Consider the following 27,215-nt stretch of genomic DNA (forward strand, 5'->3'; position numbering starts at 1 on the left):
AAATAATGCCTCCTCAGACTCTGGAGTGGGGAAGAGTAGGAAGTACTACATGAAGGAAGGAGAAGAACATGAGAAAGTAGGAGAGCATGAGAAATGATCAAAACAACCAAGATGGGAGAGGAAGAGACTGCCACAAGGTCTTGCCCCAGACTTCTGTTTTATAATCACTACCCAATTCCATAGACTTTTTAAAACTAAAATTTTCCATGTGTCAAATCCAGATTATGGTATAAAATGTAGTCAAAAGAATCACTGTGAAGATTCTCATTTAATCAGAGTTATGGGGGAGAAGAGGGGAAGGGATGGCTATTGATAATAATCCTAGTAGATAGGATTATAAACTCAGACTAACTTTTCCCTAGGACTTTTTCAAAGTGACAGTTTTATATATATCTTGCTCTCTGTGTAAAAGAACTTGGAATTATCTAAAATATGGATCTGAAAGTATCTTCTATGAAGTGAGGACTTTGTAGTGGGGTTTTTTCCCCTCAATGATGAAAAACTGGATAGAACCATAAACACTTCAAACAATCTGAAATCCTTGTGGGCTGGACTCATAACCAGAGTCCCCACGAGGATCTCTCTCCTCAGAGGATTCTCATGCTCTTCCTTTCTTTAGGGAATGCAATTTCTTAGGCAGTTCAGCCCAAGATGTGCTACAGTTACAGTACTGACTTTGGGGCTCAATGTTAAGAGGCCCAATGAGAATCGATAATACTACAATGCAATGGATACAGAGATTTCCTTCCAGTGTGCTTTCAAATGGGTTATAACAGATGGCCTTAGCTAAGATTGGAATTCTGTGTTTTACTTCTTGGTTAAAATAATTCTTTGCCAAAACGTTTTCTTTACTAGTGTGAAAATGTCTAGCTGAATCAAAATGATGCTGCCTGCATACAGATTTCTTATGTTGGCTGATTATTGTTTTTTTGTTTGTTTGTTTTTTTTCTTTAGGAAGGAGAGAATATTTGAATATTTGTTTCCCTCCATTTTCATTCAGGGATTATTTTGTCATACAGGTTTCAGCATGGTTTACCCAGCCCTCACTCACTATTCATAAAGGATGAGTTTGGTCCAAGGTTTCCTGTATTTTAAAGGGTGCCTGGGTGGCTCAGTCGGTTAAGTGTCCGACTCTTGATTTCAGCTCAGGTCATGATCTCATGGTTTGTGAGTTCGAGCTCCACATTGGGCTCTGTGCTGACAGTGTGGAGCCTGCTTGGGATTCTCTGTCTTTCTCTGCCCCTCCTCTGTTCTCTCTCTCTCTCTCTCTCTAAGTAAATAAACTTTAAAAAATGGGTTTTTTTAATTAAGGAACCTAGTGATGGTCAGGATTCAGGGAGGGAGTGGATTTAATAGACCAGAAGGAGGACAAGAGACTGGACTCCATCTGGGGTCATTTTCAGCCAGATCAGCCAGATTGTTATTAACCTAAAGCTGGCAGCTTTTCTGTGACCTGCACAGTATGAATATACTGAGCTCAGCCAATTCTCAACTGACTGACTCTCATGTTTCTAGGCATTCCAGCAGTGGTTCCCAGAATGTAGATTATATGGACAAGTGCAATTAAAAAAATAAAAGAAATATGGAGATACATAGAAGACCAAAATCTTGGAATAAAAGTCAGCCCTTTAAATTTCAAATATATAAAAATTTTCACTGTAATATCTTCCATTTTCTCTTTTTTTTTTTCTTGACCAATGAAAATCAGATCTTGGGTCAGTACTGAGACACACAAACAGATGTGTGAAAACCCCTGTCCCTAGTCCATGGAGTAGCTTGTAACTTTTCAATCTGCAAATCCATTCCAGATGTTTAAACAGCACCTACTATGTGGGAATATGAAAGTGAACAAAAGCTCTCCATTGTGAATACACTTGTGCAACTAATTACTCAGACCACTTCACCAGTAATGTCTTATTTGAGTTCACTATTCTTTCAAAAATATTTGTGCAATTATAATCACTCAAATAGCTGTTTTTGGCTATTACTTCAATCACAAATCTGAATGATGCTGAGGCGAATAAAAGGCTAATGTTTAAAAGTTAAAAGTTTTTTGGGAGCACCTGAGTGGCTCAGTCAGTTGGGCATCTGACTTCGGCTCAAGTCATGATCTCATGGTTCCTTTTGGCCCTGTGTCCTGCCTGAAATTCTCTCTCTTCCTCTCTCTTTGCCCCTCCCCGACTTGCACTCGCTCGCTCTCTCTCAAAATAAAATAAGTAAACTTTAAAAGACAATTAAGAGTGTTTTTGTATTTGAGCTGATGATTTTAAATATCTGCTTGCTGAAAAAGCAAGAAAGGGGAAGTCTGAAGAAGCATGAAGTATGAAAATGAGTATGTATATCTAAGTGAGCTCATTTCTTTGGTGTTAAGTCTGCGTGCCTAAGAAGCTAGAATTTAGATAAATGAATTGCAGTCTTAATAGCATGCTCCTGGAAAACCAAAACTGCATTTCTCTTTTGTCAGGAATGGAAATATGCGTTGTTGCCCAATTAAGGAAAGGTTAACTGAAGGGGAAGAAGGTTTCACTCTTCTGCCCTTACTGCTCAAGGAGCTTGTTTAACAAGCTAAATGCGGAGCTGGGGTGGGGGGACTGCTTCACTCTCAGTATTATTGGGCAGTTGCCAAACACAGTTTAAAAAATAAACTGAAATAAAATTGCTCAGGCATCTAATGCCGTGGAGTACAAGATTGACGTGTTGGGGCTCGCAGTTTTAGTTACAGCCAACTAATTACCACATACGTAATTTCTAGTTATGGATAAGTGGCCATTTGCACAGCATCTAGTACTTTTCATATTATCTCACCCAGGCATCTGCAAATTAATAGGGGTAATATATTATTATGGGAAAAGATTGAATCTGACGATGATCTCAGGCACTGAAGGAACAGGCTGTCCTACAGCACATGTGAATTTTTCATGTTTCTTGGAGACTAGTGTCCTTAAACTTCCACTGGCATTAATTTTTACTGTTAAGCTTTTGCCCTTGTGGCCCTGTTTCTATGGCTCAGCAGACCACAGATCTGATGTTACAGTGTAAGTCTCCCTGTCCTCTGCCAGGAGTCTCTGCTCTGTGCACACTTTCCCAATAAGATTCTACACTGCTTTGACTTTTGACTGCATCAGTCTCTGCCAATTACCCCTGTGAAAAGAACTCCTTCAAAGCGAGCGGTGTGTTTGGCTTTTATACAATGGTCTAGTCACAAACTGTGACAACTCTACCTTGAGTAGCCCATGTGGGAATCCAGAAGAGCTAGGGCTGCATTTAGACTCTCTTTAACTACAACATTCTTTTGGCTTTTCTTCTGGCCTCAAACATGGTATACACAGTGATTTTGTTCTTGCTGAGTAGAGTTTTCTCACTGGTTTCTGCCAAAACGTGGAATGCAGGCCCACAGATAAGATCATCACAATGATAACAGGTAACCTTTGTTACAGGCTTACTATGTGACAGGTACTGCACTGAGCAATGTACAATGCCCCCTCTCTTCCTCACAACCACTCTGTGGAATGGCTATGATTATTCCCATTTTATGACTGAGGAAATTGAGACTGAGAAAGGTTAAGGAAACCTGCCCAAAATCACATCGCTTGTATGTGGTAGAGGCCTGATCCCAGCTAAGGTCAGTCTGAGTTCAAAGCCATGTACAGTTTCTCCAAGGCAAGACATTTGTCCTTGTTCTGTGTGGGTAATTCTGGAAGAGAAGATCAGGTATCACACTTACACACACACACACACACACACACACACACACACACACGAGTCTAGGTTTGCTCCCAATCCAACATGGGATTAGTACTTGTAGAGTTGACTGAGGGAGAGTCTCCACTCTGCTTAGGGCACCAACTCTCTCCAAAAGACAGTCCTTTCCTGAAGCCTCTGCTGGTGGTGGGTGGCCCTGATACACCATTTTGTTCAGGGCAGTTCTCCACCCCAAGAATGAAGCTTTTCCCCTACCCAAACCACCTAAGGACCACTTTCCAAATGGGAGACCCAAGCCAGTTTTCTAAAAAGCAGGGTCTCATGGATGCCTCTTTGGCAACATGGAAGACATGTTTCCTGTGTTATTCTCGTTTTCTGTAGAGGTTTGATCTAAGGCTTCTTTGGAGGCAGTATTGTAGTACTGATATGTAGGCGACACTGCCTTATGAGGACAACCTCCTTTGTCAATTAACAATTCTCTTTACCAATTTGCCATATAAGATGGACCCTGCCTACCAAATTCCTCTCTGTAGTAACTAGTGTTATGCAACCCTAGATTTAATAAATTTACAAAGTATTCAACCACCTCTCCCAAAGAGAAGAAAATTTTGAGAGCTCACAACTGAAACGTGATACAGAAATAGGGATGCCTGCCTGGCTCAGTCGGTAGAGCATGTAACTCTTAATCTTGGGGTTGTGAGTCAGAGCCCCACGGTGGGCATAAAGATTACTTAAATAAATAGATAGATAGATAGATAGATAGATAGATAGATAAAATACTAAATAAATAGGAATTCCAAAATGGCAAACATTTCAGTGTACTCTTCTGAAATGGTGATTAAGAGAGCTTTTCTTTCTCAAGACAACTGGGTTCTGCAGAAACAGGGTATGTTGAAAGTTTCCTATTCTCTGAAAGAGTTTTGGTATTCTGCTTGATTGCCAGAGGTAGTTGGAGTATGATTTAGATAGTGAGATAACTCAACACCAAAAATGGGTCTGTTTGGAATTATCCCAGAATCTGCTAAATTCTCTTCAGCCTCAAGGATAAGAGAAATGAACTGGGCAAAAAGAGCTTTCTTTGAATGTCTCTTTGATGAAAGCTGACTTGTTTTATTTTAGAGAAAAGCTGGAATGATAGGAATTTTAGTACATAAATTTCTTCTATTGAACTTCTCTTTAAGAAATATTCTGGAGGATCTTAAGATTATCCAATTATTTGCTAAAATAAAATTGAGTGATAGCTTTTGGAGGAACTTTCTTAGATATGACCTTATATCTGTGCTGCTCAGTCCATGGGTTGGTCTGCAAGGGAAGCATAGCCAAGGACTGTGGTTCGTGAATACATTGTCGTAAATAATGGATGATGTCACAGATGACAGGCTGCCTAGCATAATTTGATCTTGAGCTAACTGATATCTGGAGTCATATTTTAGCTTTAGTTTCTTCTGTGTTCTTGTATTTGGTGTGAAGCTGTCCACTTTCTCCAAGAGGCAATCCTTAAATTCAAAGGAAGTATTGGTCTGGAGTTAGGGGCAAGGCAATTTAAAAGTTCAACCAGAAGAAAAGAGTAATTTGTATGCCTGGTTAGTCTATGGATTGGTGCTTCTACTCCTCCACCTTCTACTCCTCCACCTAATAGTAAGAAGAGCAGAATAAAATGGGTCACAGAAATTATTGAATCAAGTCAATTTCATCCGTTAAGTTCCTAACTAATCCCAAACATGGGTTCTTTTCAAAATAAATTCTTCTTTTTTATGTTTTTAAAAGTGAAATAAGAAGTGTGAAATACCAAATAAAAAATTAAACAGCCTAGACACATTAAACTAGGGCAAAATAATCCCCTTCATTTATAGCAGTGTTTCTCAAACTTCAGTATGAATCAAAATTATGTAGGGAGCTTATTGAGTGTACATGTTTCTGGCCTTACCACATGATTTAATAAGTTTGGGAAGGACTCAGGAATTTACATTTTTAAGAGACATCCAACTATTCTGATTCAGGCAACCACAGATCGTACTTTGAAAGACATTGAAATCATTCAAGAAAAGATTAATGTCTGTAGATGCTAATATAGTCCTTCAGGGAGAGAAGCTTCAGGGAGAGAAGGCTGAGCAGAGAATCTTGGGAGCAGAGATTTAGATTCCTACTCTAAACCAGCAGGATTAGATTCTTGGGAACTGTCTTTGGTTCATTCCCTCTGGATTAGATAAACCACATCCAGGAAAAAATGGGAGCAACATCAATACACACACACACACACACACACACACACACACACACCCCTACAATTTCTAGACTTATTAATATTTTCTACAAATATATTCTAAGGTACTTATTTCATCATTAGCAAAGTCTTTCTTTACATTGAATAAACCTTTGACCTTTCTTACTTTCTTCATATCTGGACCGTGTAGAACTCTGCAAACTCCAACCAGGACTGATAAGGGACCTCTCAGCTAACACTTCCACTTCTTCTCCAAGCTTGTGGGGGTGTAAGGGAGCTGCTGACCTTTTTTTTTTTTTCCTTTCTGTACACCTACTCCTTTCTTTTTTTTATAAATTTTTTTAATGTTTATTTATTTTTGAAGGAGAGAGAGACAGAGTGTTAATTGGGAAGGGGCAGAGAGAGAAGGAGACACAGAATCTGAAACAGGCTCCAGGATCTGAGCTGTCAGCACAGAGCCGGACGCGGGGCTGGAACTCATGAACCACGAGATCATGACCTGAGCTGAAGTCAGATGCTTAACTGACCGAGCCACCTAAGCGCCCCTCCTTACACCTACTTCTGCACTGATTAGACTCTCTTGTTCAGATCTGTCAGGTAGACTTCATCTATAAGCTCTGACCTGGCCCAGTTCCCGATCCCATTTTGTCTGAAATAAGCAGGATGTTAACAGATTTAGGTTCCTACTCTAAACCAGCAGGATTAGTTTTTAAATCACTTTCAATTGATTCAACAACATATGAGTGCCTACTCAATATCTGACTGCCTACTATGTGCTAGGCATTGTTCTAAACATTTGGGATACATAGTGAACCCAGCAGAAAGATCGCTAATCTTGTAGAGTTTATATTCCAGTACAGGAGACAGACAGCAAACAACATAATTAAGGCAATAAGTGCTATGAAAAAATGAAAAAGTAGAGCAGGAGGTTCACACATGTGTGTGTATCTGTGTGTTTTCACATGTTTTGCATGGAGTGATGTGGGTCATCCTTATTGAGAAATTGAGAATTGTGCAAGGATTAAAGGATGGGAGGGAGTTAAACGATATTTGTGAGGAAAGCACTGTAGTCAGAGGGATGAGCTAGGGCAAAGACCCTATGGCAGGGGTGTGCCTGGCCTGCTCAAAGAATCGTCAGGAAGCCAGTGCCACTGGAACAGATTGAATAAGAGGCTAATAGAAGGAGACAAAATAAGAGATAATGGTAGGGAAAGTCAAGAAAAACGTCAACTGTTTTCTGCCAGTTGCTAGAAGACTGGAGTTGACATCAGCTGAGGCAGGGAGGGCTATGGGTAGGAGGGCTGACATGGAGTGAGTTTAGGGAACAGGGAGAAATCAAGAGGTTTGTTTTGGAAATGTCAGACCTCCAAGTGGAGACTTTGAGTAGGCACTCGAGTTCTTGAGCTTGGAGTTCAAGAGCAATGTAAATATGGAAATCATTAGCATATAGTTTTTATTTAAAGACATGGGACTGATTTAAATTATCAAGATAAAGATAAAGAAGAGGTTCAAATTCTGAGCTTTGGGGAATTCAAACATTAAGAGGATAAACTAAGCAAAGCAAACAGCAACGGAAAGGAAGAAATCAGAGAGATAGGACACAATGAGAAAATGTGGTATGCCAGGAGAATATTAACAGAGAGAGAGCACCATAAGCTGCTAACGGGTCAAGGTCTGAGGTCTGACCATTGTAATTAACCACATGAAGGTCATTGATAACGCTGCCAAAAGCAATTTCTGCAGAGTAATCGGGGTAAAACCTGATTGGAGGGGGTTCAAATGGAATAAAAGTAAGAAAAGTGGAGACAAATAAATATACACAATTCTTTCTAGGAATCCTGCTACAAATGGAAAGGAAAAGAAATGAGGTAGGAGCTCATATGGGGTTAAGAGAGGTGTTGTTATCACCATTGTTTTCAAGTGGGAGAAATATAAATATGCCTATATGACTAATAAGAACGATCCAATAGAGAGAAAAGGGTTGAAAGTGTGGGTGACACAAAGTAAAATTGCTAGAGTAACATCCTTGATTAGATGAAAGGAGTAGGAATCCCAAAGCCAGAGGGACTGGCTTTGTAAGAGAGTTCACGTAGTTCATCTATGGTAATGGGCAGGAAAGCCAGGCATGTAGGAGATGATGCCATTTGGGCACATGAGATGGTATGAGTTTGGGGAAGTTCTCTTCTGATACTTCCATTTTCTCAGTGAAGTAGGAAATAAAACCATCTGTTAAGAATGAAGATGAGGATGAGGTTTTTGGGGTTTAAGAAAAGAAGAGAAGGTGTGAAAATGTTATCTGAGCGGGAGAATGAGTGATCTTGACATATATGGTATGATTGCCTGTAGGTGTCAAGGGCCCAGTTGTGGTTTCTGGGTATGAAGTTAAAGTACAACTTGTCAGGAATTTGTGGTTTTTCTCCAGTCATATTTAGCTACACAGGTGTAGGCACAGAATAGACTGATGATTGGGTTTAACCCAGGGAGAAAAGGGAAGGCACTTTCAAGAGGAGTTGATTGAAGAAAATGTAACGGAGGGACAGTTTTCAAAGGCTCCAGCAATGTGAAGGAAATCAGCAAGGGTGGTGCAGCACCTCAGGGTTAACAACAGTAGGAAGCCATTACCACCTCCAGGCTGAAAGGGCAAGAGATGAGTAGTTATCTGAACCCTGTGAGAGGTGCAGTTGCAGCAGAAGGACCTGTCAACCCAGGGATGCGGCCTTAGAGAAACACAGCCACTGCTGAACTGCAGCCTGACCTGGAGGGAGCAGAGGATTAATACCTCTTCTCCTTTTTCTCCTCCCCTTTCCTGCTGGCACCTCTCATTGGCTGAACCCAACTGGTAGCTAAAGGGTAAAGGAGCCTCGTGGACCCATCTGTAAAGGGCAGCTCTTAACAGACAGAGCAGAGTGGAGAAGGATGGAGAGTGGATCTGGAGGAGCAAACACAGCTGGACCAGAGTTGTGCTTTCGCTGAATGAGTGCACTGGACTAAGAGAGGGGCAAGTGAGTCAAGCCAATATGCAAGGGAGTGATTTTAAGAGTTGGCTATGGAATTCAGATGGGTAAAGAGGGAAAGGAGGACATCAAGGGCATGAGGAATGGTGAGAATACAGAGGAATTGCCATCAGTGAGAGTAAAAGATAGCTGGCCTCCAGGTAATAGAAGGAGTAAAGGCAGGAAATAAAGGTAGAAGGTGGGTGGCGTTCAAAAAGGTCAAAAGTGAGATCATGGAGGTATTGCAGGTATTGACAATGAGATGGTCTGGATATTGTGCTGTGAGTGAGTGGTTAGGGTAGGGTGAAAGACGAAGTCATCAAGGGTGGGGATGTCAAGGAACTAAGAGGTCAGACCTGGGATCTGGCGTTATATTGGCCACTGGGCTCAAGAGCTACTCCCAGACCACTGCTTGGTATTATCAGATATGACAGCGAGGTCCTCCCGTTGCTCTGCCTGCTTGCTGCCTCAACCAGTGTCACCTGTTTTTGCCTAAGTACTGGTTTCTAAGTTCCAACCAGTACCCTGTTTAGTACTCTGGTCCCTTCTTGGAGACTTGCCCTGAAGTCCAGGACAGTTGACTCTGGCTCTGTTTTCTTTGGAAAGTTTCCTGGCCAATGCCCATAGTTGTCCTGACCTGGGAATCACTTCTGATTTCCTGTTGTAGAGTTGCACCACTAGGAGGAACCTAGCCACTTTCCTCTTGGACTCCGTAGCTTTGACAGATAGCTGATCATGACTGAAACTGGTACAACACTCCTTCTGGGCCTCCCTCACCTCCCCAAATCTTCAGAGTCAGTTTTGGCAGCTTGGGTATGTTCCCTCAAGAGCCTATCCTCACGCAGAACCTCTTAACCTCCCTGCCTGTTCAGAATGCTACCAGGCCATTTTATAACTTGAGTCAGAGGACTGAGTTGTGAAATACTACCAAAGGGGAGATCTATAAATGGACACAGGGAAAATGGCAGGTACTAAACACATAACAGTCTTTTTCAGAGGAATCCTAGATCCAACTCCAAATCCTCCACACCTAGAAATCTTTCTCATAAATATTTGGATCACATAACATTCCTTTAGTCCATGGCTAAAAACTAAGCACTATGTGAAACCTTTCTGGTAAAGGAAAATCATATGAGTTATATATAAAGCACGTAATATAAAGCAGAAATAGCTTACCAAATGTACTATAGATTTTCAGATCTAGAATAATGATAATGCTAAAAAGAAAAAAAATGTCAGTGATAATTTGACAATGCTGGGAATGAGGTGCTTCTAACTGACATAATAAAACAAAGCATCTGGAGTCTGCTAATAATCAGAAATAAGGACAGAAAAATACTCAGTTTAAAATAGTGACAAGGACTATAAAATTCTTAGGAATTAACTTTTTTAAAAAGGAAGGTACAGGACCTATATGAGGCAGACTAGAAAATCCTGCTGAAAGATATAAAATAAGATTCACATGAATTGGGAGATATTTTTGTTCTGGATGGGAGGGAGACTTACTATAAGAAAAATGTCTATTCTTCCCAAATAAATAAGAGTCAAGTATTGGCATTCCAGCTTGAATCCCAGTAAGTTTTTAAAAAGCTGGGCAAAATAATTTAGAGTGAAAATAGAATCTAAAAGTGACCAATAATGTTTTTATTTTTTTCTTTCTTTTTAAATATTTTTAATGTTTATTTATTTTTGAGAGAGAGAGAGTATGCTAGAGTGAGAGCAGGGGAGGGGCAGAGAGAGAGGGAGATACAGAATCTGAAATAGGCTCCAGGCTCCAAGCCGTCAGCACAGAGCCCAAAGCGGGGCTTGAACTCACAGACTGAGAGATAATGAACTGAGCCAAAGTCGGACACTAAACTGACTGAGCCACCCAGGCGCCCCATCCAATAATGTTTTTAAAAGAAGGACTGAGGGGGCATGCCTCACTGGTTATTAAAATACAATATGAAACAACTGTGACTGTAGTTAACACTGTATTGTGCAATTAAAATTTGCTAAGAGAGTAGAAATTAAATATTTTCAACAACAACAAAAAGATAAATATGTGAGTTGATGGTTGTGTTAATTAACTAGATGGGAGGACCCCTTGCGCAAAGTATATACGTATCAAATCATCATGTCGTACACTTTAAATATCCTACCATTTTGTCAATTACAACACAATAAAGAGGGGCACCTGGGTGGCTCAGGCGGTTAAGTGTCCCAACTCTTGGTTTTGGCTCAGGTCATGATCTCCTGGTTCCTAAGATCGAGCCCTGTGTTGGGGGCTCAGCACTGACAGCACAAAACCTGCCTTCAGTTCTCTCTCCCTCTCCCTCTCTCTCTGCCCCTCCCCTAGTTGTGCTCTCTTTCTCTTGATATAAATAAACAGACATTAAAAAAAAAAAGTACATTAAGTCAATTGAAAACCAAAAAATAAAAATTTAAAAAAGACTGTAATTCAGAAAATTTTAGCACAGGACTACAAACATTGATAGGAAGAATAGAGTCCAGAAACAGATCCAAATACAGGAACTTCATAAAAAATGGACAAATCGTGGTTTATATAATAAGTGGTGCTGAGTTAATTACATATTCATCTATAAGAAAAGTTCTAGTCCCACCTCACATACACAAATATACTACAGATGGATTAAAACCTTGAATATTATAAATAAAATGATAAACATGTTAAATGGAATTAGGAGGATATGTTTATTACTACTAAGAGAATTTCTTATAAAGACTATAAATATAGAAACAGGAAAACCAAAATCCATACAGTAAAGGTAGCTTTATTTGACTATGTGAAAGCAAAAAAAAAAAAAAAAAAAGGATTCCAGATATCATAAAGTCCCCAAACAAACATGATAGACTGGGGGGAAAATTAATATTTTACAACACATGCTGTCAACAAAGCATTCCTTTGTCCCTTTTACACAAATTAATAAGAAAGAGACAAACAATCCTATTGGACAATGGATAAAGAATTTGAATAGGCATTTCATAAGAAAGGAAATGAAAATGGCAATGAATAGGGGGACCTGAGTGGCTCAGTCGGTTAAGTATATTCTTGATTTCCACACAGGTCCTGATCTCATGGTTTGTGGGATGGAGCCCTGCATTGGGATCTGTACTGACAGGTCGGACCTTGCTTGGGATTTCTCTGCCCCCTCCCCTTGGTCATGCACCCTTTTTCAAAATGGAAAGGTAAACTTTAAAAAAAAATAAAGAAAATGGCAATAAATATATGAGGACAATGATCAATTTCATTGGTAGTTTAGCAATTTAAAATAAAATAAAAGCAATATCCCATTTTTTGGTCATCACTTGACAAAAACTTTCAAAGTGGCACAACTTCCATTTCTAGTGAAGAGGCCGAAAAAGGGGCAGATTGTATATGATTTGTGGGTGTGTGGATTACTACTAATAGTTTAGAAAGTAATTTGATAATTTCTATTAAAATTCAGTAACAGACCTTTTGGTCCAGCAATCTTAGCTTTGGGATTTTTATCCTAGAGAAATAATACACCAATTTACAAGGTCCTATAGTCATGGATATTTATTGTAGCATATATACTGTAAAAATCTTATGTCTATCATAGGAAAAAGATTGAAAAAATACACATCCCTGGCTAATTCATACCAGGGAATGCTAATGTACCTATTCATAGAAGGAGTTTAATCTGTAGGTACTGTGTTGGAGAGATATCCAAGATCTATTGTTAAATGGGGAACAAACTAGATAATTTGCTTAGCATTTACATTATGATGTATACTATTGTGAGTTTCTGTTCCTATTTTAATTAAGTCAGTTAATCCTCACAGCAATTCTCTGGAGAGGTTCTGTTATTACTTCCATTTTACAAAGGCAAAATCAGGCATTAAGATACTAAAGTAACATGTCTGAGCTTTCAGATCTGATAAATTTGAATCCACGCAGTCTGACTTCAGAATCCGTGTGTCCAACCACCATGCTGAAAGTCATATTTTGGATGTTTAGTATATCAATCTAGTGTTCCAAAAGGAAACAAACAAAGCCATTCCTACATCTATGTACATCTGTATGAGCATAGGGAATAAAGGTGATAATTTTGGCTACCTCAAGGTGTGGGATTATGAGAAGATTATTACCCATTTAAAAATTTTGAGTTGATTTATTTTTCTTTAGAGAGAGATAAAGAGAGTGTGCACCCGTAAGTGAGCATGAGCAGGGAAGGGGCAGAGGAAGAGGGAGAGAGAATCATTAACCATTTCTATTTTATTTTATTTTATTTATTTTATTTATTTTATTTATTTTATTTATTTTATTTATTTTATTTATTTAGAGAAAGAAAGAGGGCACAATCTGAGAAGGGGAAGTGAGAGAGGGAGACAGAGAATCCCAAGCAGACTCTGTCCTGTCAGCACAGAACCCTGTGCGGGCCTTCAACTCCTGAATTGTGAGATCATGACCTGAGCCAAAATCAAGAGTCAGACACTTGACTCAAAATCAAGAGTCATACTGAGCCACCCAGGCACCTGTCATTAACCATTTCTTAATACATCTCTGTAATGTTTGACTTGTTGCAAGGAGGGGTTTATAAGTTTTTAAAACCCTTATAAAGAAAAACATCTTAAAATTAAACTAAAAAATTTTAAAGGCTTTTAATTGCTATTTTGTACACTTGAAACTAATATAACACTGTACATTAACTAAGGGGAATTAAAATAAAAACTCAAGGGGCGCCTGGGTGGCGCAGTCGGTTAAGCGTCCGACTTCAGCCAGGTCACGATCTCGCGGTCCGTGAGTTCGAGCCCTGCGTCAGGCTCTGGGCTGATGGCTCAGAGCCTGGAGCCTGTTTCCGATTCTGTGTCTCCCTCTCTCTCTGCCCCTCCCCCGTTCATGCTCTGTCTCTCTCTGTCCCAAAAATAAAGAAAAACGTTGAAAAAAAAATTAAAAAAAAAATTGGAATTGCAATATTTGTCTGCATATATCTTGCACCCAAAGAATGTATCAATTTATTCTGTGTTCGGAGTGTTCATTTTATGAATAAAAGGCTGAGAATCAAAGATATAAAAGAAGCAATGCTGGTCTGGGTGGCTCAGTCGGTTAAGTGTCTGACTCTTGATTTTGGCTCAGGTCATGATCCCTCAGTCATGGGATTGAGCCCCAAGTGGCGCTCTATGCCGACAGCGTGGAGCCTGCTTGGGATTCTCTCTCTCTCTCTCTCTCTCTCTCTCTCTCTCTCTCTCTCTCTCTCAGCACATGTGTGTGTGTGTGTGTGTGTGCACACATGCTCTCTCTCAAATAAATTTTTAAAAAATCCTTTAAAAAAAATAACCTATGCTAGGGGACAGTGAGTATGGCAATATAAAATATCACAACAGAGATAGGAATTTCACATCCTTCAGATAGTTTCCTTAAAAAACATAATAAGCCAAAGGTAACACACAGCCAACCTGGAGTAAGATGGTGAAACCAATTTAAGGGGCATTTTGAGGAACTGATTGTTTATTGGCCTTTTAAAAGGGGTGATAGAATAAGATTGCTAAAGTAGATACTAAGTTTTTGAGGTTGTATTTCACTTGGACAAAATCATTTGCATCTCTGTTAGACAAAAAACGAGAAGTAAACATTTAACATGCAAAGTACACATCCTAACATGTAATATTTACATAAAAACATATATGTAATTATGTTATTACATATTACAAACCACATATGTAAATATGTAATTACATATTACATTTAAGTATTACAATATGTAATATCACAACATATAGGTTTATCACAAAACCTGGGCCTTTAGTCAATAGTAAACAGTGCATCAAACAAAAGTACATTCCTCTAGGGGCGTCTGGGTGGCTCAGTCTGTTAAGGGTCCAACTTTGGCTCAGGGCAGGATCTCACAGCTGGTGAGTTTGAGCCCCACATTGGGTTCTGTGTTAACAACCTGGAGCCTGTTTCAGATTCTGTGTCTTCCTCTCTCTCTGCCCCTCCCCTGCTCGTGCTCTCTGTCTCTCAAAAATGAATAAATGTTAAAAAAATAATAGTAAGTTTAAAAAAAAAGTACATTCCTCTAGATGATTAAATAATGTATGGGTGGGATTGGTAAATAATGTCCTGGTCCAATATTATATCCTTCCTTTGTCTTATTTTTAAATTTGGGGGTAGTTTTTAAAACATTTCTGGCCATGCCACTAGAGATTATAATTTAATTGGTCTGAAGAAGGACCCTGGCATAATTATTTTTTAAAAGTTATCCTAAATTCATAAAATACATAAAACCCTACCCACCACCATTTTGGAACTGGCTATGAAGAGCCAAGCTGTGGTTGAGCAGGGATCTACCAACAAAAATTTTCTGATGCATAAGGCCAGGAAATGTCTCCAGTTTCTATCTGTGATATGGAGCTAAGCTAACTGGGAGTCTGAGTATGGAAAATAAGGGCTGGGGGCTGGGTTTATGTGGGGGGAATGTTAACATACGGACTGTCCTAGGGCTTATTAAGAGAAGAGATGAAGAAACAGAATAAAGGACAACAGAAACAGTAGAAGAAAGACCGGAGTATGAATTGAGATAAAGAGAGAGGAAGAGAATCTGACAGTATATTGTTCACATATTTTTGTACCTTCTGAGTTAGAAAAATTCACAGACAGAATTGATAGGGCAAAAGTTAAGAGCATTTACAATATTAATAGATTTTGCCAAGTTTCTCTCCAAAAAAGTTGTAACAGTTTACACTCCCATTGGCCAAATATGAAAATGGATGTTTCTTAAATCCTTACCAGAACTATAAGAGCAACAGTTTTGATTTTTGCCAATATGAAAGGAATAATTTTAAAAGGCATACACAGATGTTCTAATTTTCATTGATTTGATATAAACTTTTTTAAATGTTTGTTTATTTTTGAAAGAGAGAGAGAGAGAGAGAGAGAGAGAGAGAGAGAGAGAGAGCAGGGGAGATACACAGAGAGAGGGAGACACAAAATCCAAAGCAGGCCCCAGGCTCTGAGCTGTCAGCACAGAGCCCGACGTGGGGCTCAAACCCATGAGTGTGAGATCATGACCTGAGCTGAAGTTGGACATTTAACCAACTGAGCCACTCAGGTGCCCCCTCTAATTTCCATCTGTTTACCTATGACTTAGACTGTTAGATTGAACATCTTTTCAAGTGTTTCTTTTTCTGTCAGCTTTTTATATCTGTGGATCCCATTTTTCTACTGGGCTTTAAATTGCTTTTTTCTTAGTGATTTTTAAAACTTGATTTATTAAGGAGATTAGCTCTATGCTGTGTAGTCAAGGACTGTGTGGGCAGAACCTTAAGAAGCTTCTCAGTACTTCTTTTTGAAGACAATTTAGTCACTTTTAAACAAGGAAGACTCAACTGAATGGCCCTTCTTAAGTTCTATATAGGAGCCAAACTGGCAGGCATCACCCCTAGGGAAAGATGTAACTGGAACATTTTGTGGTTTAACTATGACTGTCCAAAACCACACATCCCTTGGTGTGTTGACACAGGAACTGTTGAAAGGGTCAGGCAAATTTGCAGAGGCACCAGGAAACCTCCTGGGAAGATAGTGTTGTATCTTCTACCCAATTCCTTCCCTTTTGAGTTTTACTAGTTTTCAAACCCCTCTTATAGATTGAGATGGTCTCAGAAGGGGCAGGAAACAGTCCTAAGAGTCTCAAAGGGAAACTCACCACAAGGAACATTTGGAATTGAGACCTGAGATCAATATCAGGTTTAAATGCCCATGGATTCCGAAAGGGGAAGGGTTGGCTCTGATACAGTGAGCAGCTCTAATTGGAGCCCCTTTTGAGCCAGATGGCCTGGAAGGCATGAACTGGGAGGAGATTTCTGGCAAACTGAGGAGCTATTCATTGCTTGAGCTCTCAAGGTGACAGCTACCATAGCACTGCATGGATTAAAACCATCCTTCCTCCTTCCTATGAGGTGATGGAAGGTGACCTGTGAGGGCACCATTGTTGCAGTAGACACATGTGACAAACTGTGCAGTGCTGGTGTTCAACAGTGACCCCATGTGGCAGCAACAGAAGCTGCACTGCAGTGGGGAAAGGGGCCTGATGTGAACGGATTAAATTTACCAGTTCTCTTTTGCCTGGAATTTGGAAGCAGGCAACTCTGGGATCAAATGCCTCAAGGGTTTTTAGACAATTTGGAGGTAGGAATATCAAGAAAGAGATGTTGAATAATCTGGTAATTTGACCGAGGGAATATTTTGAATAATTTTGACCTTAAACTTGAGAGACGTCTTACCTAGTGCAGCATATGTGTGGCGAATGTGTTTCACCTCTAATCTGGGATTTTTGTTTTTGTTTTTGTTTTTGCATTTTGGCACTTTTATAATCGTAGAGAGTTTTAAAATATTTATTAGTCAGTTACTTCCTTTGTGACTCTTGTGTTTTGTACCAAGAAAGGCCTTCCCTTCTTCTAAGATTTTATATATATGAGATACAGAATGATAGTGCCAGGAAAATTGTGAAAGACCTTGAAATGAGTAAAAAAGATTACTGAATGATCTTTCAGTGGCACATTGCCCGGCTTTTCAAGGTGATGTGGAAGAATACCTATGATAGAATGGATGCCCATTAATTATCATAGTATGTTAGCCATAGCATTCAGTCTCATTATCATATAGGTTTCTGCTTCCTGAAACTTTGCCTGAAGTTCTGTAACTAACTACAGGCCAAAATCTGGTTCTCAAGCAAAGACAGACTCCCCCAGAATCTCATGGAGTTGGACTGTACCAAGTACATTAAATTATTGATGCTTCAAAGAGTAGACCCTTGGGTACAAGCTTGAGCAGCCACAGCTTTGACAACTTTCAGTCTGTACCTGTGGCAGGAGTGTGGACATCCAGGACTCTATTCCAGAAGCGGACAACTTGAGCAGAATGCTGAACCCAAGATCCCACGGAATAGAATTTCACAGGATGAAATGAGCTGATGAGGGAAATTTTATTGTGGTCGTGTTGAGGCTGTTTCAATGCTCTATTTTCTGTGTATATGAGGAGGCCATTCCTCTTCTTAAGAGATTTTTAATCTACAATCCAGTAGACTCAGCTTTTGTAAAGTGACATTAAAATTTTTTTCTGCCTCTCACTGAACTTCTTACCACTCCTAAATTAAAAAGCTCTGAGTTCCCTTACTTTTTCACAGCAATACACTTATTTGCATAGGTTCAACAAGAATATTTTCCTTTCTACTGGTACATAATTGGAAAAAATTGATGGTATAACCATGGCCTTTCTTGGAATGTCATTTTTGAGAATGATGCACATGTAATCAGTTATGTCCAACAACTCAAAGGAACAAAGGTTGATTTTACTTATGGAGCCAATGCCTACAAAACCATTCCAGGAAAACTGGCCTAGTACCGCCCTTAAAGGTGGTAAGAAGTAGGGGGGTACTTTTTTGAGGGACTAAAGTAGAGAGGAATTCACCCAAATTTACAGATACTGCAAGTGAAATATGGTAGAGTTTCTTGGGCTTGCTTCCCAAGTCTTGAGCTAGCAAACAATAGACACTTTTAAAAGTGCAATTAGCTGTGGCTCCAGTAGCTGTTCAATACTGCATTGGCTCTCAGTTTTCAAAGCAAAACCAGGGAATCCTATATGATTAATTAATACTTGTTGCACCTATGAAAATTATCAGGCCAAACCAAATGAGTCCAGCCTTTTTTTATGACCAAAAATAATCGTTGGGATTTTTATGGTCACAAAAGGAGAAGTTGTTAGGAAAATTGGAGACTTTGAAAGGGGCAAAAAAAAAAAAATTACTGGGAATACTTTGATGGTATACCAGATATCTCTTCTGGGTTATCTGATTCTATACACATTTTGCTTTTTTTTTTTTTTTTTTTTTTTTTTTTTTTTTGGCCTTGAAGTTATTTTATAGCCCTGTAAATTACAGAAAATTGATGTAGAAATGAGCATTGCCCAGAGAAGTAAAAGAATTCTGCTGGTGGAGATACAATTGATTTCACTGTGGAGGCCTGTTTTGCATCTATTAGCAAATTCATTTCAGCTCCTGATTGCTTATGTATGTGTCTGTTCTTTGAATTCTCCTTTGAACCATTTTGTTAAACATCTTGTTCCTTCATTAATAATGAGCTAAATAAAATTTCCAATACATGGCCGCTTTATGAGAGTCATAGATTTACACTTGTGAAAAGACATATTTAATGCATGTGTTGTGTTTTAAATATTTTTTTTTCAACGTTTATTTATTTTTGGGACAGAGAGAGACAGAGCATGAACGGGGGAGGGGCAGAGAGAGAGGGAGACACAGAATCGGAAACAGGCTCCAGGCTCTGAGCCATCAGCCCAGAGCCCGATGCGGGGCTCGAACTCACGGACCGCGAGATCGTGACCTGGCTGAAGTCGGACGCTTAACCGACTGCACCACCCAGGCGCCCCAACATGTGTTGTGTTTAAAGTCTTAAATATATTTGAGCTCTTTAGATATAAGGGGTAAAACAGGGACCTAGATTTACTTTTCTTCTAAAAGCTAGTCCTTTTTTCAGTATTTATTGAGTAACCCTTACTTTCCCTACTGATTTAAAGGCCACTGTTCTGATGTTATTTGGGCCATTTATGTGCTATTATGATCCAGTCATTTATTTCCACATCAGTAAAAATCTGTTGTAAATGCCGTAGCTTTATAATACGCTTTGATAATCTGACAGGTTATTTTGATGTTGCACTGAGCCCATAGAGGAAGAAGAGATTACCCTGCCAATTTGGATTAGCCTAAAATGTAAACCATTTAAAGATAAAACATTGGTATACAAAAAGTTGGCCCAGTTATTTGGGCCTCATAACTCCTTCCAGACTATCCTACTCAGACAGAATACAACTAGAGGTCCAGAAGGTAGGCGAACAGGTCTTCTGAGTTGCAGGGTTAGTAAACCCATAGTTTATTCCCTAGGGGAGGTAGAGAATAACTCTTACCCCAACAATTATATATAAAACAGAGCAGACTAGAACGGTAATGGCAGACATTCATGGATAGTGGAAGAAGTCAGAACTATCAAAACCACTAGTGGATTAGACCTTTTGATTTAGAACAAAACCTGTTCGTGCACTCAATGGCCTTTTCGGTGTTCATACTTTTAACGACTGCTTGAGTTTGAAAAGTAATAATTACTTACACCCTTTACCTTTGGAGTTTTGATCAATTAAGACATAGAGACAAGAGGCTCATATGCATAAAAATATCAACTTTATTGTTAATGAAGCTAAATTGGAATGCACAGCTTGGACTCCTGTGCCCCAAATTTCCACCTTGAGATCCACATGTGCTCTGCAGAATTGGCTATCAACCAGGCAGCTCAGGGAGAGTCAAGAAGGGCCTCATACCCAGTCATATGAGGTTGTTTTTGCAGTAACCCTGTCCAAAAAAGGAATTTGGGTATCAGACTCTGGCCATGTTGCTGGTCTGATAAAACTTTCCTAAGATCATGGAGAGGAGGAGTCAGTGATGGACAAAGCAAAGGCCAGGCTGCAGAAGCTTTTCTCTTAATAGTTCCTGGAGAAATGGAAGTACTGATAGAAGTTTCTGTTTTATGGTGGCTACAATATGAGTAGAGGAAGACTAAAGTCTCGATTACAACATACCACAGAAATTAATATTCATAAAGAAGAACCTGAGTTTAAAAAGAAAGAATTATGTTCAACCTACTCTGATTACAAGGAATGGAGAAATATGTAATGTTTCAGATCAGATAGATTTCTATCAGAAGTACTTTAAGTTTGGGGAGGTAAATATAAGCTCTCATGAACATACAGTGTTCTAGAACACTGACAAATGTGTGCAAATCTGTCTCCAACAACCAAATGCCCCCCATTTTAGTATTGCATCCCAAAAGAATGAAGGCAAGTTCAAAAATACTTTTAGTTCACATTTTTAATGTTTAAAAACTATGTTAACAGAACAATTATAGAACAGAACTTCTTATATTTCTTTATTTACACCACATCCTGGGGGGAAAATAAACTATTTGATTAACCATGAATAGCAAAATTTTGTGACTTGTGACATTCACTTCTATCACCCATCTGAAAGTCATTTACAAGTTTTTACATTAATAAAACTGTGGTGTGCTACATATATTGGACTTATATGAAGTCTAAAATACAACTGGACTCTGGAGAGTGGATTAAGTACCAATGATCAAGATTCAAATGTTTTGGGTAAAAATGGCTTCAGACAGTCTATGTTGGCGTCAACACTGAAAATGAAAGGCAGACATGCGAGATTTTCAAAAACTTGATAAAATGGTCCTTCCCCCCCCCCCCCCGCCCCTTCAAATTTGTGTTCATAGTTAATGTGCAGGTTTTTCCCCCCTTTCAAAGATCCCAAAGTTTGGGAAATGCAGCAATTCAATTTTGGAAAAAATTCTCCCCAACTTCTGTTTTTATAAACACTGTATAGTGGTATCAGTGTTAACAGTGAAAGAGCAGTATGAAGAAACAATTTGTCATTTTGAGTATATCTATATGACAATAACTTGGGTTTAAATATTCCTTATTTGTAGCTCAGAGGATTATCTCTTAAATAACTGAGCTTAATACCAGTATAAGAAATCAATACAGCTATTTCTCAGACATTTTGCTTTCTAAAACAATTAAGATTTTTAGATTCCAAGTTTACACTGAGAGAACAATGTTACCTGGGAGAGAAGGTAAATTTGTCTAGTTCCCAAACAAAACCACTAATATCTAGGACAACATTTATTCTTGATATGTAGACTAGATTCTTGATATGCAGACTTCTATTTCAGTGTGGACCAACGACTGAAAAAATATACAGCCTCCTGTTTATTTACAACATATTTACATACAAACGAAGTACTTCCTACAATAAACCTCAGCTGCATAGATTCTTCCTTTTAAAAACACAAATTCAAACTTGTAGACAGCCAGGCCCAGTTCAAAGCCCTTCCTCTGAGAAAACCCTAAAGCCTTCTTTAGAGTGTCTGAGCCTTGTGAATTTTACAATTTTCAAGAACTTTCCCTTTTAGATTTAGTGATATTTTTCAGTTGTTAGCCACCCCATTCCCAATTTGTACCTGAAAGCCCTATGTCATCATAAATAATCCACTGTGTGTATTTTAGAGGAAGTGTGTTCTTCGCTAAAGGATTCTCAGATCTGCCATCCCTAAGGAAAACCATGTATTAGCATTGCTAAATGATATAGTCTGTACCTTCTTTGTTTTGAGAGCAGCTACAAGTTTACACAACCAGAATGGAGGAATTCTATTCTTAAAGCTTCCGCCCTTTCTAAGCCTCAAGCCATTTACATTGATAAACTGAGGGAAACTAATGGCTTTTGCTCTAAGGCATAAAATCAAATCTGATCTTATCAACTTCCTCCCCACTCCAATAAATGTGCCCTTCAGCATTCCGATCTATTGAAATGGAGCTGGGCTCTACACCCTTTTCTGAGCAGCTTGGAGATGCTTATGAAGTGCAGAACTTTCTAGAGAATTCAATTTAAAAGAGGGACAGAATGGGTCATTACACAACGCACACCAACACTGTGGAGAGCTTACTCATGACACGAATTCAGTATCCAAGAATGCATGTACAGAGTGTGTTTTCTTTTCATTCTACACACACACACACACACACACACACACACACACAAACACCTCACCTCCTTCGCAGCTTCAAAAAATGTAATCTTAGCGTGCCTCAGCCCAGATACCCCCGAGTGCAGGCAGCCTTCCTTTATGATTGTACACCTGCACCAGCGTTTCCTAGGTAACATACTCTGAGGTAGGACTAATGGGGAGAACAAGTGAAAGACAAAGTGACCTGGAGTGGTTCTCAAACTTGATGTGCATCAAGATTGCCCAAAGGGCTCATTCAAACCCAGACTGCTGAAGGCTTCCACCTTGACAACTTCTGATTTCATTAGTTCTGGGGTGGGGCCCAAGAACCTGCATTCTGACAAGGCCTCAGGTGATGCTGTCACTGCTGATCTGGGGGCCATACTTTGAGAACCACTGGCTTAGAGGCCTGAGTCCAACTCCAGAAAGAAGTCCGTTGCAGGGCAACTGTCTCACGTGTCCCCTGAGACACTGAGGAATCTTACCACAGCTCCTTGTCCACCCCCAGCCCCATGACCATCACCCATGTGCACCTTTCTCAACACGGTCTGGAAGTATAAAGAAGGAAGGTCAGCAGAGAGCTTTTTTACACCGATCTGATTACTAGGCAGTCAAACAATGGTTTGTTAGCACTAAACCCATTAAAAGTGCTGTGTGCTTCAACGACTGGCATATAGGAGAAGCTAGGCAGCAACATCCTGTTCTGTAATGGGCAGGGAAGGAGACAAACGATAGGAGCAACAGGTCCTACGAACAGGAGAGTCAGGCCAAGCCTGAGAACTCCAGGCAAAAGAAAGGATAGCAGGGGAGGCACGTCCCTGGTGGTTTCCAGCCCACAAGAGGTCCCCTCATCCTCCTTCATCCTCCTTCTACCACCAGGCTCTCTGGTGGCCCTGGATTCATTCTCCCCCTCCTGTGCTGGACACCCTGCTTCAGGCCACTGTGGTCACCACTAACTGGTGGTGGCTCTACCCCCACCACCCAGCAGCTGGTGTGTGGCTGGCGTGGGCAGTCCAGACTTCATTCACAGGAATGACATATTCTTGGCAACTCTGAACAAATACTCCTTAGAAACAATATTATTTTTGGTGGTTAGGCTTTTTAGCAATCATGTTACATTATCCTATTCTGCTAAACCATGGGTCTGATCATCTTTCCTAGCTGCTCTGGGAGCCTAAACACCATGTATAACATAGTTCCTGGAGGAAAATACATTCTGGCTTGCAAACAACCAACTAACAGGGCTTTGTAACATGATCTGCTTATAAATTGGGGACAGCCCGTGTTTAACAAGACTAGATTTCTTTCCTGTACACAGTTTACTACTCCACTCCCAGTAAGTAACGTTAAGTAAATTAGGGATTTACAGTATATTGTGTTATAAGAACTAGAGAACAGTTCTAAATCCAAAGTATGAAACTGGCACTGTTCACTAGTGTTAAGGTTCTATCTACCAAAGGAAAACGTGCTGCTCCCAATGGCTAAGGTATAATATTCTTTAGTCTACTAATTTAGCAGAAAAAACTTCTATAGCACTTGACTGTTGTTTAAATTCTACCTAACATCTGTGATACATGTATTTTTGGCTACCAGTTCACTATTCTGAACAAGTATTATTGCAGTACATTGACAGCTAATCCCACACAAATGATGTAATTAATCAGTGGTATATAACAAATGAACAGTGGGGTCTATTATATTCAGTAGATAATGAACTTAGATCACACACAAAGAAGATTTTAAAAACCCATGGTATCACAGACATCAACAACGTGCCTCCTCTAAATAAATATTTTAAATAATAAAAATTCCTTGTGCTGACACATAAAATCCAGAGATCCAAAAATACCACTACACATCCCAAGAGTTCATGATAATTTTCTAAACTGACTTTGTGAGTGTAAAAGAAATTGTTATAATGAGGAAAATACAAAGTAGCCTAATATTGCTTTGTAAACTAAACTGTGTATTTTTTTATGGAGGGTCAGTCCACTACCTGGCTATTTCACTACTCGGTGCTCTAGACAAGCCTCCAAGGGCCAAAGGACTTGCTTTGCTTTTCATCCAATATGGAAGATACTGCTGAAAGGGACAGAGGTGGCTGTGGATTTTACTAGGTTAGGTATTCATGTATAGGTAGGCATTCATACCTAATTACCTGGACTCTGTCTGCCCTAATGTGGATGTAATTCAGGAGCATTACATTAAAAGCTATAATGATCCTACCAGGAAATGCAGGAAACAACCTTTCCTTCTCCCAAAGAGGATCACAACAAGGTACTTTGATGATGCCTTTTCTATGGGACATTAGTCTGTAAAGGCGGAGCGGACAGTTCCTTGTTACTTCCAATGAATGGTGAGCAGAGGCCTTTGGGGATTTGAGTGAAGGAGGAACAGAACTCAGAGCTAAGTGCTTGGAAATCCTGCTAAGAGTCTGCAGTTAGATTCTGATCTCTGGATAAGAAATCCGTGCTCGGTGAACTTAGGTGTTTGAGAAATTCAACCAGAATATAAATGAAATACAAATCCTGTTTCAAGAGACCAGCTCACAGAACACAAACATTTCTTACTGTGTGATATAGACTGTCCAATCACAGGTGATTGTCCAGCTTAGGGAACATGTGGTTCTAGGTTTCCTTACTTTCCCCCAACTTTCCAAGCTGTGTGACTTGTCCCCAACTCTCTTCTTTTTCAGTCTCTGTGGATTTTCCCTCTACCCTGTTTAGGGGACAGTGGGGCTGGGGTAAGAGTGTGAGGCAACTCTGTCCTCTGTGTGGGTCACGTGAGGCAGGCAGTAATGGCCCACTCCTTGGTTAGGGACAAGAAGAAGAAACAGCACAGGCACCAGAGTCCCCATCTGAGGGAAGGAAGGTACACTGATTTTGTCACAAGTTCTTCTCAAAGGCTATTTCTGAGGGTGCTATGTTTCTTTTCTTTTTTTCGTTTTTTTTTTTTTTTTTTCAAGACTCTGGGTGGATTGTTAATGGAGAAGAAATAGGAATGAGGCTTATATTTAAGGTACAAAAATCTTGTATTTGTAATAACCTAAATTTATAGATATAAAACAAGTCTTTTAAAGACCCCCCTAAAGTACCCAATATAAAACAGGAATTACTTCTCTTAGATCGTCCTTGGCTAGATACACATTATTCCCTGTGCAAAAAGCTGGTGGACATGAGTAAAAGCTGCTGGGTTCATAATTTAAGAAAATGTTTTTTCTCCTTTCAACAATACAGGTGTAGGGTTGAAGGCTATTTGTATCAGAGAAATATTTTCTTAAGCATTTTGGATACTCTTGCTTCTCAATTTATTACAAAGGTGTCATGGGTCTCCCTCAGTGGAAGGTGACTCAGCTTAGAGTAACTTTGACACAATTTGCTAAGAGGGAAACAAAACTTCACTTGCTAGGTAACCCAAATGTGTGGTTTAATATGTTTACCAAGGTAAGAAGTCATTCTCACCCCCTTCCCAGCTGAGAACACTCATTGGAGAATGTCTCTGCATAAAGCAGGATGTAGTACCAATGAGGCCACTGGACTGCTAGAGCCCCCCGGCTGCCGGGTGATCAGAGCCACCTCAAATATTGGGCAGGTTCTGATCCAGCAATGGCACACACCCTGTCACTCTCTTACAAGTATCCCTGTGTGCTATGTTAACCAAAGTAGGCAAAATACTTATGAAACCATTTTTTTTTCTGTAAAGCAAAATAACTATATACAATTCAAGATTCTTTTCTAAAAAGGTACAGATGATGTGAGTGGAACATCGGCAGGAAAATTATTACAGAATCTGGATGTGTAATAAATAAACATGATTGATGATCATGTTTTCAAAGTTTTAAGGGACCAGGAAGTCACAAAAAAATAGAGTTAGAAGAGTGAAAAATAACTGTGAAGAGCACGGAGATACACAACTGCATGAAACTTAAAAAAAAAAAAATATCCACAATCCTTAAATTGATCTGAAATCTTAGAGGGACTGGAACCATTATAGAAACTGGTTTCTGTTTTGCTACCAAAATGTTATTCCATTTTAAGTTATGTTGTGAATTTCTGTTTGCTTCTGTAAACTTGCAAAAGAAGTGATGAAGATTGCTGATGTGGGGTGACATGGCCGAGCAGCGGTCTGGAAATGTCTCCTGTCCTCAGCTGGTCTCAGTGGCCTTCGTCACTATTTGATGAGCAGGCCCAGTCATAGATGACCAATGGGATGCTGACCAGGGAAAACAACACCCCCAGGCCCAAGAAGAGGGCAGCCTGGAGCAACACAAAGGCAAGGGTTATTTTCAGTGAAGCCAACCACATACACCTGGGAAAAAAATAGAAATGCCTTCCCTCTCTTTTTGTGTCCCCTTGTATTTGGGGTTTGTTACAGCCATTGCTGACCTGTGAGAATCATTCCAAGGCTGTATGGATCTGATTCTCCAAGGATGGGGAAACAAGGACTAAGCTATGCAGGGACATCCTCTCCATTCTAGTTCTTTGACTTCATGGTCACCTCAGAATGAATCCATTCTGTAACACACTGGGTATCCTTACAGTTTCTTTCAAACTCAGACTACAACTAAAAGGGAAAAATGGCCTTTAAAACCATACAGGTCATTTTGTTGCTTTTTACCAACCAACCTAGGTTATCGCTGGCAGGCAAACATTTCTGTTTGAAAAAGTGGGGGGAAAAGATATATAAGAGCAAAG

At 39.6% G+C, this 27,215-nt stretch overlaps 1 protein-coding gene across 2 annotated transcripts in view; it reads right to left on the reverse strand.

Moving 5' to 3' along the window:
- Window positions 1-20,795: 20,795 nt before the first annotated feature.
- SLC38A1 (solute carrier family 38 member 1) overlaps window positions 20,796-27,215 on the reverse strand; it is a 69,841-nt gene continuing 63,421 nt past the window's right edge. For both annotated transcript variants that reach the window (XM_011283882.4, XM_006933636.5), the window contains exon 17: window positions 20,796-26,777. In XM_011283882.4, coding sequence (XP_011282184.1) covers window positions 26,676-26,777 — 102 coding nt within the window. In that variant the 3' untranslated portion in view covers window positions 20,796-26,675. The remainder of the gene's footprint in view (window positions 26,778-27,215) is intronic.

The sequence above is a fragment of the Felis catus genome, chromosome B4, assembly GCF_018350175.1.
Source record: "Felis catus isolate Fca126 chromosome B4, F.catus_Fca126_mat1.0, whole genome shotgun sequence".
In the NCBI taxonomy this organism is placed as follows: Eukaryota; Metazoa; Chordata; class Mammalia; order Carnivora; family Felidae; genus Felis; species Felis catus.